The 18,444-nt window shown below is 40.8% G+C and overlaps 1 protein-coding gene across 8 annotated transcripts in view; it reads right to left on the reverse strand.

The window, feature by feature from the left end:
• Nucleotides 1–18,444, reverse strand: part of LOC117406026 (tripartite motif-containing protein 3-like) — a 102,639-nt gene that overhangs the window by 32,905 nt on the left and 51,290 nt on the right. For 7 of the 8 annotated variants that reach the window (XM_034009690.2, XM_034009688.2, XM_059029727.1 and 4 more), the window contains 4 exons: nt 3,471–3,649; nt 1,753–1,993; nt 1,033–1,184; nt 378–558 (listed from right to left, as the gene is read on the reverse strand). In XM_034009690.2, coding sequence (XP_033865581.1) covers nt 378–558; nt 1,033–1,184; nt 1,753–1,993; nt 3,471–3,613 — 717 coding nt within the window. In that variant the 5' untranslated portion in view covers nt 3,614–3,649. Of the gene's footprint in view, nt 1–377; nt 559–1,032; nt 1,185–1,752; nt 1,994–3,470; nt 3,650–8,012; nt 8,032–18,444 lie in introns of those variants that run through there. The other variant, XM_059029728.1, reaches the window with a different exon arrangement.

The following is an 18,444-nucleotide window of genomic DNA, read 5'->3' on the forward strand; positions in this document are numbered from 1 at the left end:
TGTGTTCCACTACCAGCAGCTCTCACACGCTTTTCAGCCTGTATATTTCAATATTATATTGAAGTTTTAGTGGCGTCTCCTACTTCGCTCTCAGCTGTGCAATGGCAACATACACGCGGGCACGGAACTATGCGCATAAAACATACATGCGCTCCCGTGTTTGTTGCGTTCATGGGAAATTCACTAAATTTTTTAAACAAATCCACGTCGATGCATTTATGCGTGTTATACTATGAAAATTACGGTATTAGGAATTTTAGCAAACAGGGAAATAGATAGCACTGCAAATTAACTTAAAAGCACAATAATGCTTTGTGAAAAGCCTGCAGAAAATTAACAAATACTGTTCAGACAAAGCAGAAAGCTGGGTTGCCCACCTTCTGCTTGGTGCTGCAGATATTCTCAAGGTCGCTGATGAGGGCGCTCTTGCGCAGGTGCAGTGCTCGCTCCAGCTCCTCAAAGGTGCTGCTGATCTCGCTCACCGCCTCGTTCTTGCGCTCCGTCAGCTGCTTTGAGATCTCATTCACCAGCTCGATGGCGGCTGTCAGTTGCGGTAGCCTGTGGAGCAGCGGATATGTAAACAGTTCCTAATAGCACAGCTGCATGTTGTGTTGCTATCCTCTTACACACAACTGAACATGAACTGCAATGTATGTATTGCATGATTGAAGAGCCAAACAACACAGAACACTGCCATGCACCACTCTGTATTATAATGATGGTTCAATTACTAGGGTTCAATGAATCAACTTCATCATATCAATGACTCAAACGACAACAAACAAACTATATAAATATTTTTGAAACCGACAAAAAAAACAAGGAATGGACATGGAAATTAATGTAATGGTGCGAAGTCTCAAATGGGAACTAACATTTGTATCATTTGAAGCAAAGAAAAAAAGTACAGCTGACATTTGTCCGCTGCAAGGATGTAGTCTATTGTAAATAAACTTGTACACATTCCTTCATAGCCAGAGAAAGCATGTCTCCTTTCACCCGCTGCATGGAAGATAAACTGTAGCAGCTCACCTGTTGCATATGGCATCAAGCTGGTTCTTCAGTGCTGCCTTGTGCTGCTCCAGCACGTCTCGCAGCGGCACAGTCACATGCTCCCGGTGCTCCCCCTCTGTGCATTCCAAACACATTGCTGTCTCACAGGACTCGCAGTAAAACTCCATCACCTGCAGGGGGATACACAGCACACACATTGCAAGCTCCACAGCAAACACAATAGCATGTATGTTCAGAACAATAAAGTAAACTGTATGTATGAAATGGACCACTGTAATGTATTAGACCACTGTAATGTATTTCTTATAAAGCAAAATATATTATATTATTCAAAATACCCACATAGATTATTTCTTTCCATGTTGTAAAAAGGCAATTACAGTAGTACTATAATATACTACTGTAATATGACTCCAATTACAGTAGTATTCTGTTAAAGCCGCCTAATTTTACTAAACTAGGAGCAAAAATATAAGTACTGGTAATGCAACTGAAGGTATTATTCAAACACTTTTAAAATGTTGTAAGATTAACATTTTTTTATCATTACTTCTCAATTATGTATACCATTTATTTATATTAGAAATGTCTCCATGATAAATTCCATTTTATATATGTAGCTCCAGTGGTGGAGACCCCACCCTCATCTAAAGTACCTAGTCCAGGAGTCTGAAATCCCCCTCACTTTCCCTTGTGCTTAACCCCCCCCCCCCCCTCCTTCTCCCATCCCCAGGGTACCTTGCCCTCGTGGTTGGGGCAGCACAGTGGTTTGCCCGCAGCGGCGGCGCTCACAGACTCCAGGACACTGCAGGCCTCAGGCCGAGCACACTCGGGGTCACGCTGCAGCACCTCCATTAGGTTTGTGATGAAGAAGTTGTTCTGCAGGGCAGCCACACCCTTCTCAGGCAGGATGGAGGTCTGTCGGCACACCGGGCAGGACAGTGTCAAAGACTGAGGGGGGATGTAGTTCTGCAGACACCTGGGGAGTGTTGGGGGAAAGGTAACAAGAGTTTCAAAAATAACAGTTGTTATTTTTTTTTGGGGGGGGGGGGGGGGTTCTGATAGAAAATTACTATGACCACCACATTCTAAACCACACCAAATTTAACACAATATTTTGTTCAAATTTTACTGGGCTTTGATTGCAAAAAATAAATACATTTAAAATTATTATTTTTTAAATCCTCCAACTGACTTCAGGATTATCAATGTGTTTAATGACTGTGCTCTAGTCTCACTAGCAGATCTGTTAAATAGATAATTATGGAGGCAGGATTTTTTTTAAATTTTTTTTTACAATGCACCATCATTTTTTTTATTTCTTCCAGTGTCATTTTGCATATGTTACTTAAAATAACATAATCCTTGAAAATATTCTCCAAAGAGCTTATTTGTGTTGAAAGAACATTTTAATTTAGTGGTGGACCGCCTATGTTTAGATTTGTCCTTCATACAGAAAGGTAATTGCCTGAGCCAATGACAATGCCCCTTTGCACTATTAGCCCAATCAGTGATAGTCAGAGGTTGGCTTTTGATAGACACCAGACCTGTATTAAAAGTAGCCTGCCACCCTGCAAAGTGCTGTTAATTAAACCAGTTAGTTTTAGTAAAAGGAGGGCATTTTTTCAGTGAAGCAGACTCCCACAGTACCAAGGAAACATTTCATTTCTTGAAAATTCAAATTATTTATTTCAATTGATATTTGACAATATGCCCTTTATAGAAAATACAGTAAACATGGCATGCTTGTCTATACAGTAGCTCTTGGATTTAACACTGGTTCTATGGGAACTTTGACCTGAGATAAGCAGTCTTCAAAGAAACACATTTTGTCAGCTTGACCTCTTATAACAGATCCTTGTCTTATGACAAATCATGTCTTATTTATTGAGGTAATTTTCAAATCTCAACTTTTCCCATAGAAATAATATTAAGCCATGTGTCCTAGTCCTGTTGGAAGTACAATACCTAATGAAGACAAGCAGACAAGCATTAAATGATAACCTCCCTTTTAGAAAGGCATATTGTCATATAACAATTAACATAAAAATGAAAGATCCAGAAATGTCTTTTTGCAAGCCAGCAGTGGGCCAAAGAATAACCGTCCTCATCCTCATCATTGTTTACTACTACTGTATATAATTTACTTTAGAAAACCCTGTTAGACTAGAGAAATGTGTGTGTGACGTGAGGTCTCTTTTCACATCAGAGAGTCACAGCAGTTGAAAAAGCTGCAGGCTACAGAAGCTGCCTTATTATAACACCCCCCCCCCCTCTTTATGTTGTTGACCTTTGCAATCAACGTCACAATAGTGTGTCCTGGGGGATTTTTTGTAGTGCATCACAGAATATTCAGAAGGCAGAAGAATAACATCCAGCCTGTGTTTCTATAGGGTGATATACAGCACAAGGTTGTAAAGAGGGTGCTTTTTCATGAAAAGCTGTACAAGACTCACTTTTCACAGAAGGTGTGCAGGCAGGGCAATACTTTTGGGTTGTGGTAGTGGTCTAGACAAATACTACACACTAGGAACTGCTTGTCAATCTGCCGGACCACAGGGCTGCTGCTGGACTCTCGCTTTGCCATGGTGAGCAACATTCAACAAGGGCGCCACACTCACTTGCACCAATTAACCTGAAGAGGGGCAGAAAAAGAAAGCTTGCTTTAGTTTACAGCAAATAATGCCCTTGCACTGGAAATACATTCAGACACCATGTTGAATTCACACCATCATTATTCCCTCTCACACAGTGAAGTCCATCATTAAGAAGTGGAAGATGCATCATACCACCCAGACACTACCCAGATCAGGTCGCCCTCCCAAACTGAGCAGCTGGGCAAGCAGGGAACTGGTTTGGGATGTCACTCTGAACAATGACCTTGAGAGATCTTCAGAGTTCTGTGTCTGAGATGGGAGTCAGTGTTCACACATCAACAATAAGCCGGTCCCTACACAAAGCTGGCCTGTATGGACGGATGGCAAGAAAGAAGCTATTACTCAAAAAGCCTCACCTTAAAGCACATATGGAGTTTGCGAAAAAGCATGTAGATGATACTGCAGACATGTGGAAAAAGGTTTTGTGGTCAGACGAGAAAAAAGTTGAACTTTTCAGTATAAATTCCAAGCGTTACATCTGGCGCAAGCTCCAACACTGCACATCACCCAGTCAACACCATCCCAACTGTCAAGCATGGTGGTGGCAGCATCATGTTATGGGGATGATTCTCTTCAGCAGGGACTGGGAAGCTTGTCAGGATAGAGGGGAGAATGGATGGTGCAAAGTACAGGCAAATCCTTGAGGAAAACCTGTTTGAGTCAGCCAAGACTCTGAAACTGGGGAGGAAACTCACAATTCAGCAGGACAATGACCCAAAGCACAAAGCCAAAGCCACACTGGAGTGGTTGAAGAAGAGAATTAATGTTCTTGAGTGGCCCTAAGTGAATTCCTGACTTGAATCCAATCAAAAATTAATGGCGAGACTTTAAGATTAGAGTCCATCAATGATCCCCAACAAACTTATCAGAAATGGAGCAATTTTCCCGTGAAGAATGGGCACAAATTTCACCATCCTACTGTGCAAAGCTATCCAAAAAGACTCATAGCAGTAATTGCTGCAAAAGGTGCTTCTACCAAGTACTGACTTAAGGGGCTGAATGCAACCAATAAATTTCATTTTGTACATTTTCTTTGCATGTTTTGCTGACATTTAACCTCCTCCTCATATAACAGTGTTCAGTTTAACCACTACAGCTTTGAATAAAAAACGTTATTTAGAAAAACTGTGAATACATTATTTGTAATTCAACAAAATGTGACATTATTGGTAGGGGGTGAATACTTCTGCAAATCACTGTATATAACACTAGTACTGCCATAGCTGGTTTTTGAACGGCTTTTGAATTCAAATTTAAATATCTCTGTGTATGTGAATATCTCGTGCATTTCCGTTCTTAAGTGTTACTAAATATTTGAATTAAATAGCCATATGGTGTTTCAGCTGCAGAATCGTAAAAATGAATAAGTTATAAGCACTTGCTTCTTCTACCGCCAGACCCGCAGTTTATGCGGCATATTGAAATCAATACAATGCAGCCGACAATTTCGTCTGGGCTTTGTAATAAAATCAACGTCATTGTGAAATAACGTATTATAATCCTGTTGAGTGCTTGAAACACTGATGAAAGTCATTCTACACATCATATATTATTATTATTTACACTACATTTCTCAGGCAGAACGACTGTGCCACCCTGAGTGTGACGGTGCAAATTTTTTTTAAAAATGTGTGTATTCTAAGCTCTGCACAGATCAGTGACCATCGGGACTGATGCTAAACGAAAGCCAGAGACTGTTGCATTTTATAACACAACGAAGTACGGTGTGGATATACTGGAACAAATGGCACGGCTGTATTCTGTCATAGGTGGTACTCGCAGGTGGCCTGTGTCTCTTTTTTGTAACGCTTGGTTTTGTACAAGGAGTGCACCGGCAACACAATCACTCGGAGGGACTTCATTTTGCAGCTAGCCCTGGAGCTACGATAGAAACATTTTGATAAGAGACACGAAAGTCGGCTGGCAAATGCCCCTCAACCTTCAGCCAGCACTGCGCCCACTGGCACACGGAATAAGAGATAATGCCAGGTTGCTAAATGCAATAAAAACAGAACTTTTGATGTCTGCGCACGTTGTGAAAAGGCAAGTCTGTGGCAAATGCACTGGTACAGTTGTGTTTTCTGCGTAGATTGAAAGCTGTAATAGAACTCTGAACAGACAGCCTGCCTTTGAACTCTGTTTCACTCAAAACGCTTTCACGTTGCATACGTTATGTTATATTTTTGTTTTATGCTATTTTTATAACTAGTTATTTATGTTTTATAATTTTATATGTGCATACAGCTTTCTACACCTGTTTACACAGAAGTTTATTACGTCCAAAACCCAGGTGTGCTCTTTCTTGGGAGTAGCGGGCTATTATAGGAAGTTCATCCTGAGCTTTGCCACGCTTGCTACTCCATTGACAGACCTCACCCGGAAGGCTGCCCCAAATACGGTTCAGTGGACGGAGCCGTGCCAGAGGGCCTTTCTCACGCTGAAGCAAAAGCTGTGTAGCAAGCCAGTGCTATGCAGTCCTGATTTCAGTAAGAGGTTCACCCTGCAGACAGATGCATCAGAGACAGGTCTTGGGGCAGTGTTGTCTCAGGAGGTGTGGGGAAACGAGCACACGGTACTGTATATCAGCAGGAAGCTCCTTCCCCGTGAGAAAAACTATAGTACCATCGAGAAGGAGTGCCTCGCGGTAAAATGAGCAGTCGAGTCACTCCGGTACTATCTCACTTCACCCTGGTTACAGATCATGCCCCCCTAGCATGGCTTCACAGGATGAAGGATAACAGTGCCAGAATCACACGGTAGTACTTGGCCTTGCAGCCCTATGCCTTCAGGGTAGTCCACCAATCAGGGAAACTGCATGAGGGTGTAGGATTTTCGAATGGACCGGTGGTGCCATTCTGAGGGGGAGGATATGTAACAGGGGAAAAATGTGCTGACTGTCTGGCGCATACGTGGTTCTGCAGGAAAGGGGCAGCAGCCTCATAAGATCCACCTGTCAATCATAGCAATGACACGGAGAGGTTGGGAGGAAGGTGTGTTGGCTTTCCCTCTCTCTGAGTGGTTGAGAGGCGGGCCTTGGGGGGTTGCTCAGCCCATAAGAACTGCACTTGGTTGTGCATTCGGGTGGCCATGACCGGGGAAACCCAGTGATGCTAGCTGAGGAGGCGAGTGTAAACAAACACCAGGCAGTAACGCCAGTGGTGGGAGAGAGAGAATAAAATCAGGCAATAAAATCAGGCAATCAGGCATGAGGAAGGCAGCCTGCCTTAAATAAACTATTTATTAAAATATATGGTTATGTACCCGAGGGAACGTGTGTAGTGATAAGGGAATCTTGGCCACCCCAGTGTTATAGTGCACAGCGGAGCGTAGGACGGAGACCCGAGCTGACCGGCATAGCGGCAGTGGGGGCACTGCGTAAGCAGCACTTTTGTTTTGTAATTTTATTTTCCCTTTTCATTTCGTCTTTGGTTTTCATTATTATTTTGAGCACCTGTGAGTGTGTCTGCTCGAACCTGCATATACCTGTGTTGGTAACCTTGTGGTCCTGATTACCATTGCTGGTATACAGGCCACAGACAACAGCGCCCTCTGCGGGCTAAAATAGAAAATAAATAAAACTGGGCACCTGTGCAGTGTTTTCAAGTACCACCTTCTGTCTCCCGTGTCAGTGAATACCCCCACCCTTCCACACACCTCTTATTAATACTAGGTACATCGTTACTTGTCCACTTTTTCTTGTTGAATATCATTTTGCTTGTTTTTATAATCCACTAGAAGCAGATTTTACAAATACAAATAAAAGTGCTTCCTGGTATTGAATCAATTCCCATGCTATCTGTCATTTCCTGTTCAATGGTATAGCTGCAATTACACCATGTGACCTTCTGAAAGTTAATAGGTACCAGCAACTGACAGACAAAGAGGAAAAAGCAAAGAAGGAAATACTTTCAAAACAATATAAGGGAGACCAGTGATTCAGTTGCTCCCACTAATAAAAAGCAAGACAATAGATTTAAAGCACTATAGTCATCATTGCTTCAGTGACCACTGACACACTGCAGACACACTGCAGTGCCTCGATTCTCGAGCAGCAGTCAAATGCACTGTTGAAGGAATGATGACGCTGCCTCCTCTCGGGAGGTTGCTGCACTACAGAGGAGCTGCATATGCTCTGAAAATTCAAACGACATTCATTTACAGTTTGAGGGACCAGCCACCAGCACAGGGTTCGGCATACCTGGCTCTTCAAGTAACCAAATATGGCTCTCGAGTCTCTCAGTCATTCGAAAATAAACACATACCATTTTTTTTATTTATTAAAACATGCTATTACCGTCATCGCACATCTACAAATGACCAACTCGTGACATGATATCTCACTTCATTTATATATTGTTTCATCCACCTGTCCACTGCTCTTATTGGTGCCTGTATTCCTGGAGTCTGTTTCATTGTCGATAGATCTGTCAACAAGCAATATGAAGATATAAAGATGCAATGCAGCAGGGTTATGGTCAAAGTAGGGATTGTGGATCCAAGTTCCAGAGCCCATTGATTTACAGTAGGACAAATTAGACTGCCTGAGTAGCCCAAATAAAATATATTACTCAGTGTAGGACTTTTCTATGGCATTTAGTTTGGTCTTTCATATAGTCTTCTTGTATTAACCCTGAGTAGACACTTGAATATAATCATTCATTCTAAACTGCAGCTCAAACACTGTACTGCATGTTTAGTCCTGATGTAAACTAGAATGTACAACTATAATACTGGAACTGCAGAAGCTTTCCTCATTTATTTTTTTACAGCAGAACGTTATGGTTACAATGTTATAAATGGCTTTCACTAAATTGAAGGTTATTTCAAGAACTTCTCTGGGCATGGAGTTTCGTACATTTTAAAGCATGAGCTCTGTTTTTTAACTGGATGCTTCTTAAAGTTAATTACTAACGTCTGTGAACAGGGCATCCCTTGCTCAGCATCCCTTGATCCTAACTTGGAGAGAGAAAACTGGAAAAATGTCTAAATACATGGTGACCATAAGTTTTCACTCATAATAAATTCTGATTGGCCTAACCAGATATGATGGGACTTTCCAGAACATCAGCAAAAGAAAAATAATACATCATTCTGTTTTTGTGCTGCTCAGCACAAACGCTTCAGCACAGTGTCTGCACAGCCCACACACTACTTTAATAATAACCCCTCTACAGTTGGTGTCCTTGAAAAAACTGATAACCCAACATTTCAGATTCACCTAATCATCATATATCACACCTCTCTACACCTACAGTAAGTGTGAAATAAGTTTATTATGTAAGAACATAAGAACATTTTTCTAACGAGCTTGTCCGGTTCCTAGTTACTGATTGATCTAAAACGTTGTCAGTTAGGTGTTATTGGCTCCCAGTGGTTCAGCCTCAACAGCATGTCTAGGTAACCCATTCAATACCCTCACCACTCTGTGTGGAAAAGTGTCTCCTATCCTCTGTCCTATGTTTATGCCACTTAATTGTGTATGGCAGTTTACAAAGAAACGTAAGTAAGTATCCCTATGATACAAACTTAAAGATATGGGAGAAACAACCCCACAATGGGTTATGGGCTGGAGATGAAAAATGATGAAAAAGTTGATGATCATTTTATATATCAACAGTATGTACAGCATATTATTATTATTATTATTATTATTATTATTATTATTATTATTATTATTATTATTATTATTATTATTCATTTCTTAGCAGACACCCTTATCCAGGGCGACTTACAATTGTTACAAGATATCACATTATTTAACATACAATTACATTATTTTTTACACATTCTTTTTACATACAATTACCCATTTATACAGTATTTTTTATTTTTTTTTTTACTGGAGCAGTCTAGGTAAAGTACCTTGCTCAAGGGTACAGCAGCAGTGTCTCCCACGACCCTCCGGTCAAGAGTCCAGAGCCCTAACCACTACTCCACACTGTGGCCCTGTATAAAATAAGAATTAGCAATAATATGTATTGCTTAACCCTTTCTATACTACATATTTTCATTAACACTTACTCACTGTTTATCATTTTTTAACCTTTTCCAAATAATTTTCTGAATTTGTAGCATAAAAATAGTAACCCTCTTACATATGTCCTACCTGCTGTCTACGCCCAATAATTATTGCTACTACTTGTCCCATCAAAGTAGCATGGTTATTAACCAGTCATTTCTCTTAGATTGGTTCATACTGATCACACCTGGTTCCTTTTTTTTTTTTTTTTTTTTTTTTTTTAATTTAGTCGTCGCCAATTATTTTTACCCCGGTTTTCACCCCAATTTAGCATGCCCAATTATTATCTGTATCCCCGGCTCACCGCTCGCAACCCCCCCACGCCAACTCAGGAAACGGAGGCTGAAACACGTGTCCTCCGAAACGTGCTCCTTCCAAGCCGTCATTTTTCGCACTGCAGATCCACAGCGATGCCACCAGACCTATAGTGCCGGAGGACAACACAGATCTGGCGGCTCCGCTGCAGAGCCACAGGCGCCCTCTCGGCCACAGGGGTCGCTGATGCGCGGTGAGCCGTGGATTCCCCTGCCGACCTAAGCCCTCCCTACCCGGGCAGCGCTCAGCCAATTGTGCGCCGCCCCCTACGAACTCTCGGTCACGGTCAGCTGTGACATAGCCTGGATTCGAACCAGCGATCTCCAGGCTATAGGGCACATCCTGCGAGGAGCGCCTTTACTGGATGCGCCACTCGGGAGCCCCACACCTGGTTCCTTTTCCAAGGCCCCCCAATGAAAGTAAACAGACTTGCATATGTATGCTATGTTGTTATTCAGACATAATAAAGCTACACTGATATTAAAAAAAACTATTTTTTTTCAAAACTATTTACAAAATAGTTTTCCATTCTAAATAGAAATGGTATCTGAAAATTCTATTTCAAATAACAATAAAAAATATTATTTATATTTTAAAATTGGTATTTTGTAATGGTAAAATATGTCCATGTCGATCCCTGAGATTACTATAGTAAAGCATTGTTCAATCTATGGTTAACTAAAAACAGTAAATGCACAATAGAGGCATGGGGAAGTATGGTAAACTGCAGTATTATTGTGCAAATTTACCATGGTAAGCTCTTAAGAGGTGTGAAAGCTATCCAGAGCATTATGTTATTCGATTGTATGTCTGCCTTTGTTTGCCTTACAAAGAGTTTTGCCTTTAAAATAGGCTTGCATGGTCATCAAGGTGACTTCCCACAATATTCCTCTTATGACAAAGACAAAAATACACAGTGCAGTGAGGTCTACATGCATACAGCTCTTCTGTGTTCAGGTGCCTTTGGACAGTTCTTTTGTGCACTATTATGCCTGATGCTTCAAATTCTTTCTTTAAATCCTTGGTTGTTCATCTTGGATTTTTTTTTTAGCTGTTCTGACGATTCTCCTACCAGCTGTACCAATACTTTTCTTTGGACGTCCACTTCTTTCAAGCATTTCAGTTGCATTTTTTCTGTGGTGCTTCTTTATTATTGCTGTGATTGTGCATTTCATAATTTCATATTTCTTTGATACTGCTCTGTAGCCATTTTCTTTGTTGTAGTCTGCTACAAGTGCTTTTCTCAAACATGAATCCTACATCCACCATATGTTCACGTAAAAAATGCAGTTACTGTCTAGGTTTGAATGCTGTCTGTGAGTGTACTTAGAGAAGGAAACAGTTCAATTACATACGAGTGAGTTGCTAACCATCAGTGTAATTACGCATGAGTGCATTTTGTGATGTGGTATACAGTAATCAGCATATTATATTTTACTTAATGGAATTAACTATATCTAGTTATACTTCACTGTTTTATCTCCATGTAATAACAGTCAGCAGTAAGATGCATTTTTAAATAGTCACAAAAATCTCTATAGAGTGCTCCCACTTTATTACACGATAGTCAGGATCCATAAATACAAAGCTGTGCTATTTGTGTTCAGCCTTATAACAAGAATGAAAGTGCTAGTGCAATGGCATTATGGGGCAAATCGAAGCCACAACCATGCTGCCTTAAAACTGGTTCCGCATCAAAGGGGTGCTTTATAAAGGGGAGCTCTCAATACAAGAATACAATTGTGACGTAGACATTTACATAAAGAAAGAGGTACAGTACAGGCACTTCCTGAAAATCTGAAAACCTCAAAAATATCACAATTAGATAAGCGTTTTTCTAGATTTTTGATTGTGACACACACACATACGGTCAACTTAACTATGTCCCTGTCAGTGTTATGCATCCGCAGCAGGGTTAATAAATAGTTACTATTGTACTTCTTTCAAGCCTGTACTTCTTTCAAGTGGACTCCTGTGACCTCTAAGCAGGAGAAACTTAGCAAAAATCCTATGACACTGATGGCTGCATTTTTCCTAATGCCTTTACATGTTTTGTACTTCATGACTGGTTTCACAGACCCTGATTAGCTTGTTACAGTGATTTTGTTCTGCCTTTGTAACCCCAGTAAACACTTCAATATATCCTTTCATTAGTTCAAAACAAACTGGTTTCACAGGCCCTGATTAGCACTAATCTTGAACGTTAGGTACTGTAAGTAAATCTAAGATTAGTGCTAATCAATTACTTGTTCTGAGTAGTTTTGTCCTAGGTGTGTTACATAAAAATAATTTCTCACAAAATGTGTCTTAGGCTTTGAATTTACATCAACATACAGTCTGTAGATTTTAAAATAGGGGCAATGTTTGCTGTGAGAATTCTATAAAGCACAAATGTTTATTATATAGCATGTTGTCACCATGGTCAAACCATAACAAATTAAAGTATGGCAATGCATACAAACATTTTTTGCAAAATAAAAAGCATGGTTAAGTGTCATTGAATAAGGATGTCTGTTTACAGAGTGTATGTGAGTGCTATCTGCCAACATAGTCCTAAGACACTGGAGAAATGGTAAACACAGAACATACTAGTATGACAGCATGACCTATATAGCCCAACTGTGATGGTGAGGCCACCCCTCCCATTAAACATCTGTCTGTATTCTGTTGCTCATCCAGTATGACACTGGAAAACTCTTGGTTGTTACCACCTCTCCATGTTACTATGAATGCAAGTGCCGGCCCAACACCCCCTCCTCCCCTGCAAAATTATACGTTATGGCATTGAACATCTGCAGTTCCACACAACACACTGTTATGCTGGGACATCTCATAGATCCCTATTACACACAACAGACTGTTATGCTGGGACATCTCATAGATCCCTATTACACACAACAGACTGTTATGCTGGGACATCTCATAGATCCCTATTACACACAACACACTGTTATGCTGGGACATCTCATAGATCCCTATTACACACAACACACTGTTATGCTGGGACATCTCATAGATCCCTATTACACACAACAGACTGTTATGCTGGGACATCTCATAGATCCCTATTACACACAACAGACTGTTATGCTGGGACATCTCATAGATCCCTATTACACACAACAGACTGTTATGCTGGGACATCTCATAGATCCCTATTACACACAACAGACTGTTATGCTGGGACATCTCATAGATCCCTATTACACACAACACACTGTTATGCTGGGACATCTCATAGATCCCTATTACACACAACACACTGTTATGCTGGGACATCTCATAGATCCCTATTACACACAACAGACTGTTATGCTGGGACATCTCATAGATCCCTATTACACACAACAGACTGTTATGCTGGGACATCTCATAGATCCCTATTACACACAACAGACTGTTATGCTGGGACATCTCATAGATCCCTATTACACACAACAGACTGTTATGCTGGGACATCTCATAGATCCCTATTACACACAACAGACTGTTATGCTGGGACATCTCATAGATCCCTATTACACACAACAGACTGTTATGCTGGGACATCTCATAGATCCCTATTACACACAACACACTGTTATGCTGGGACATCTCATAGATCCCTATTACACACAACACACTGTTATGCTGGGACATCTCATAGATCCCTATTACACACAACAGACTGTTATGCTGGGACATCTCATAGATCCCTATTACACACAACAGACTGTTATGCTGGGACATCTCATAGATCCCTATTACACACAACAGACTGTTATGCTGGGACATCTCATAGATCCCTATTACACACAACAGACTGTTATGCTGGGACATCTCATAGATCCCTATTACACACAACAGACTGTTATGCTGGGACATCTCATAGATCCCTATTACACACAACAGACTGTTATGCTGGGACATCTCATAGATCCCTATTACACACAACAGACTGTTATGCTGGGACATCTCATAGATCCCTATTACACACAACAGACTGTTATGCTGGGACATCTCATAGATCCCTATTACACACAACACACTGTTATGCTGGGACATCTCATAGATCCCTATTACACACAACACACTGTTATGCTGGGACATCTCATAGATCCCTATTACACACAACAGACTGTTATGCTGGGACATCTCATAGATCCCTATTACACACAACAGACTGTTATGCTGGGACATCTCATAGATCCCTATTACACACAACAGACTGTTATGCTGGGACATCTCATAGATCCCTATTACACACAACAGACTGTTATGCTGGGACATCTCATAGATCCCTATTACACACAACAGACTGTTATGCTGGGACATCTCATAGATCCCTATTACACACAACAGACTGTTATGCTGGGACATCTCATAGATCCCTATTACACACAACAGACTGTTATGCTGGGACATCTCATAGATCCCTATTACACACAACAGACTGTTATGCTGGGACATCTCATAGATCCCTATTACACACAACAGACTGTTATGCTGGGACATCTCATAGATCCCTATTACACACAACAGACTGTTATGCTGGGACATCTCATAGATCCCTATTACACACAACAGACTGTTATGCTGGGACATCTCATAGATCCCTATTACACACAACAGACTGTTATGCTGGGACATCTCATAGATCCCTATTACACACAACAGACTGTTATGCTGGGACATCTCATAGATCCCTATTACACACAACAGACTGTTATGCTGGGACATCTCATAGATCCCTATTACACACAACAGACTGTTATGCTGGGACATCTCATAGATCCCTATTACACACAACAGACTGTTATGCTGGGACATCTCATAGATCCCTATTACACACAACAGACTGTTATGCTGGGACATCTCATAGATCCCTATTACACACAACACACTGTTATGCTGGGACATCTCATAGATCCCTATTACACACAACAGACTGTTATGCTGGGACATCTCATAGATCCCTATTACACACAACAGACTGTTATGCTGGGACATCTCATAGATCCCTATTACACACAACAGACTGTTATGCTGGGACATCTCATAGATCCCTATTACACACAACAGACTGTTATGCTGGGACATCTCATAGATCCCTATTACACACAACAGACTGTTATGCTGGGACATCTCATAGATCCCTATTACACACAACAGACTGTTATGCTGGGACATCTCATAGATCCCTATTACACACAACAGACTGTTATGCTGGGACATCTCATAGATCCCTATTACACACAACAGACTGTTATGCTGGGACATCTCATAGATCCCTATTACACACAACAGACTGTTATGCTGGGACATCTCATAGATCCCTATTACACACAACAGACTGTTATGCTGGGACATCTCATAGATCCCTATTACACACAACAGACTGTTATGCTGGGACATCTCATAGATCCCTATTACACACAACAGACTGTTATGCTGGGACATCTCATAGATCCCTATTACACACAACAGACTGTTATGCTGGGACATCTCATAGATCCCTATTACACACAACAGACTGTTATGCTGGGACATCTCATAGATCCCTATTACACACAACAGACTGTTATGCTGGGACATCTCATAGATCCCTATTACACACAACAGACTGTTATGCTGGGACATCTCATAGATCCCTATTACACACAACAGACTGTTATGCTGGGACATCTCATAGATCCCTATTACACACAACAGACTGTTATGCTGGGACATCTCATAGATCCCTATTACACACAACAGACTGTTATGCTGGGACATCTCATAGATCCCTATTACACACAACAGACTGTTATGCTGGGACATCTCATAGATCCCTATTACACACAACAGACTGTTATGCTGGGACATCTCATAGATCCCTATTACACACAACAGACTGTTATGCTGGGACATCTCATAGATCCCTATTACACACAACAGACTGTTATGCTGGGACATCTCATAGATCCCTATTACACACAACAGACTGTTATGCTGGGACATCTCATAGATCCCTATTACACACAACAGACTGTTATGCTGGGACATCTCATAGATCCCTATTACACACAACAGACTGTTATGCTGGGACATCTCATAGATCCCTATTACACACAACAGACTGTTATGCTGGGACATCTCATAGATCCCTATTACACACAACAGACTGTTATGCTGGGACATCTCATAGATCCCTATTACACACAACAGACTGTTATGCTGGGACATCTCATAGATCCCTATTACACACAACAGACTGTTATGCTGGGACATCTCATAGATCCCTATTACACACAACAGACTGTTATGCTGGGACATCTCATAGATCCCTATTACACACAACAGACTGTTATGCTGGGACATCTCATAGATCCCTATTACACACAACAGACTGTTATGCTGGGACATCTCATAGATCCCTATTACACACAACAGACTGTTATGCTGGGACATCTCATAGATCCCTATTACACACAACAGACTGTTATGCTGGGACATCTCATAGATCCCTATTACACACAACAGACTGTTATGCTGGGACATCTCATAGATCCCTATTACAGCTCTGCAGTTCCACACAACAGACTGTTATGCTGGGACATCTCATAGATCCCTATTACAGCTCTGCAGTTCCACACAACAGACTGTTATGCTGGGACATCTCATAGATCCCTATTACAGCTCTGCAGTTCCACACAACAGACTGTTATGCTGGGACATCTCATAGATCCCTATTACAGCTCTGCAGTTCCACACAACAGACTGTTATGCTGGGACATCTCATAGATCCCTATTACAGCTCTGTTGGCAGTTCTCCTGTCATGCACCTCTGTCTCACGATTGGTCATACATATCCACTTCCCTCATGTTGCCCTGCATGCAGCCCCCCACTCCCACCCAACAAAATGACGGCCATCAAACATGTGGATACCACACTAGACACTGACCATGGCGGTAGAATTCTTAAAAATGACTGCCCAATCCAAACTAGACAGGTGTTTCACCCATCTACTTCTTGCCTCAGTACTGGTTACCGTCTGACTGGTTTGGCTTTGCTTCACGTCCATCAGCATTTGGAAGTGAATTTGGTGAACGTACTTCATCGGTGGACACAGAAGAAGCCACCTTACATTTTGAAAGCAGGCTCTGTGAAATTATGTTAAGAAACACTTTTATCTATATATGGAAAAGGTATGCAATATGTAAGGCTGACCCCATGTGCTTGTCAGTATTTGGTAAATTATCACTGTAGCTACGGCCATGGTGAAGTGTCATTCTGGGACCATGATCGGGTAAACAAGATAAAAAAATGCACTTTGTTTCTTTGACTTACTGGGTCACCATACATTGCAGTCCATGTTGCAGATGCATATCATTGGATAAAGGAGCGATTGAATTTCACTGCCTTTTTTTCCCTGTGTGATGTCACTGATTAAAGAGCGGAAGCATTTTACAGCAGCAACAGAAACAAAACATGACACAGGAACTATGTGAGGTGAAAGTAACAAAAATTAAATAATGAATGACTTCATTAAATGTTAAATTTAAGCAAGTATCGAATATTGAATTTTAGCATCAAATAATAAATACTAGCATTAAATATTAAATTCATGTATCAAATGTTAAATTTTAACATCAAATAATAAAATAATAAATTCAACATTGAACATTAAATGCAAGAATTGAATGTTAAATACTACCATCGAATGTTAAATGCAACAGTCGAATGTTAAAAACTAGCATCAAACATTAAATATGAGCTTTATCCATTCAATGTGCCTTTTATCCATTCGGTGTGCACTTTGTCATTCGATGCATGCACTTGCAAACTCAATCAATCACATCTGCCCCGCCCATTCCCACCTCTTCCACATTGGGGAGATCGGTGTTCCTCCTTGTTACCTGTTAACCTGTTCAGCCAATGACAGGCTTTGATTTTGAAACTAAAAAACGGTAGCTGCCTTGTGCCGTCTGTAAACATTAAAAAGGGTCTTGTTATTTTAGCTGTTTTGTGTGTAAAAAGATACATATTAAATAACGTTATTTTTTTATAAACAGTTTTTATTTTAAGTTCACATGGCTGAAGCTGCTAGGCCTGACGTAGCGACCCAGCTACAGAACTATGCTCGACAAAAAATTATTCTACCAAGAAATATGCTAGAAACTAATACCAGTGATGATTTTAGAGTGGCTTCAAAGTATTTTGATTAATTCAGAGGCAAGCGGAATCTATGTGAACAGCCTGTTGGTGGAAGTTTTATCTGAAGTCGTTCCTGAGTTACATCGTGAATTAACAGGTGTTGTAACCAATTCAGTAACCCCTCAGAAACCTGTATCCCCTGGTGCATTGCACATGCGTAAAATGAGATCATCCCACAGGCACGTCTAATTTTTCTTTTGCTCGTGTTTGAGGTAAAATACAAGTGATGTGCAGTCGTGATTTTTTATAGGAAGAGTTAACAA

The sequence above is a fragment of the Acipenser ruthenus genome, chromosome 9 (genome assembly GCF_902713425.1).
Source record: "Acipenser ruthenus chromosome 9, fAciRut3.2 maternal haplotype, whole genome shotgun sequence".
NCBI lineage: Eukaryota > Metazoa > Chordata > Actinopteri > Acipenseriformes > Acipenseridae > Acipenser > Acipenser ruthenus.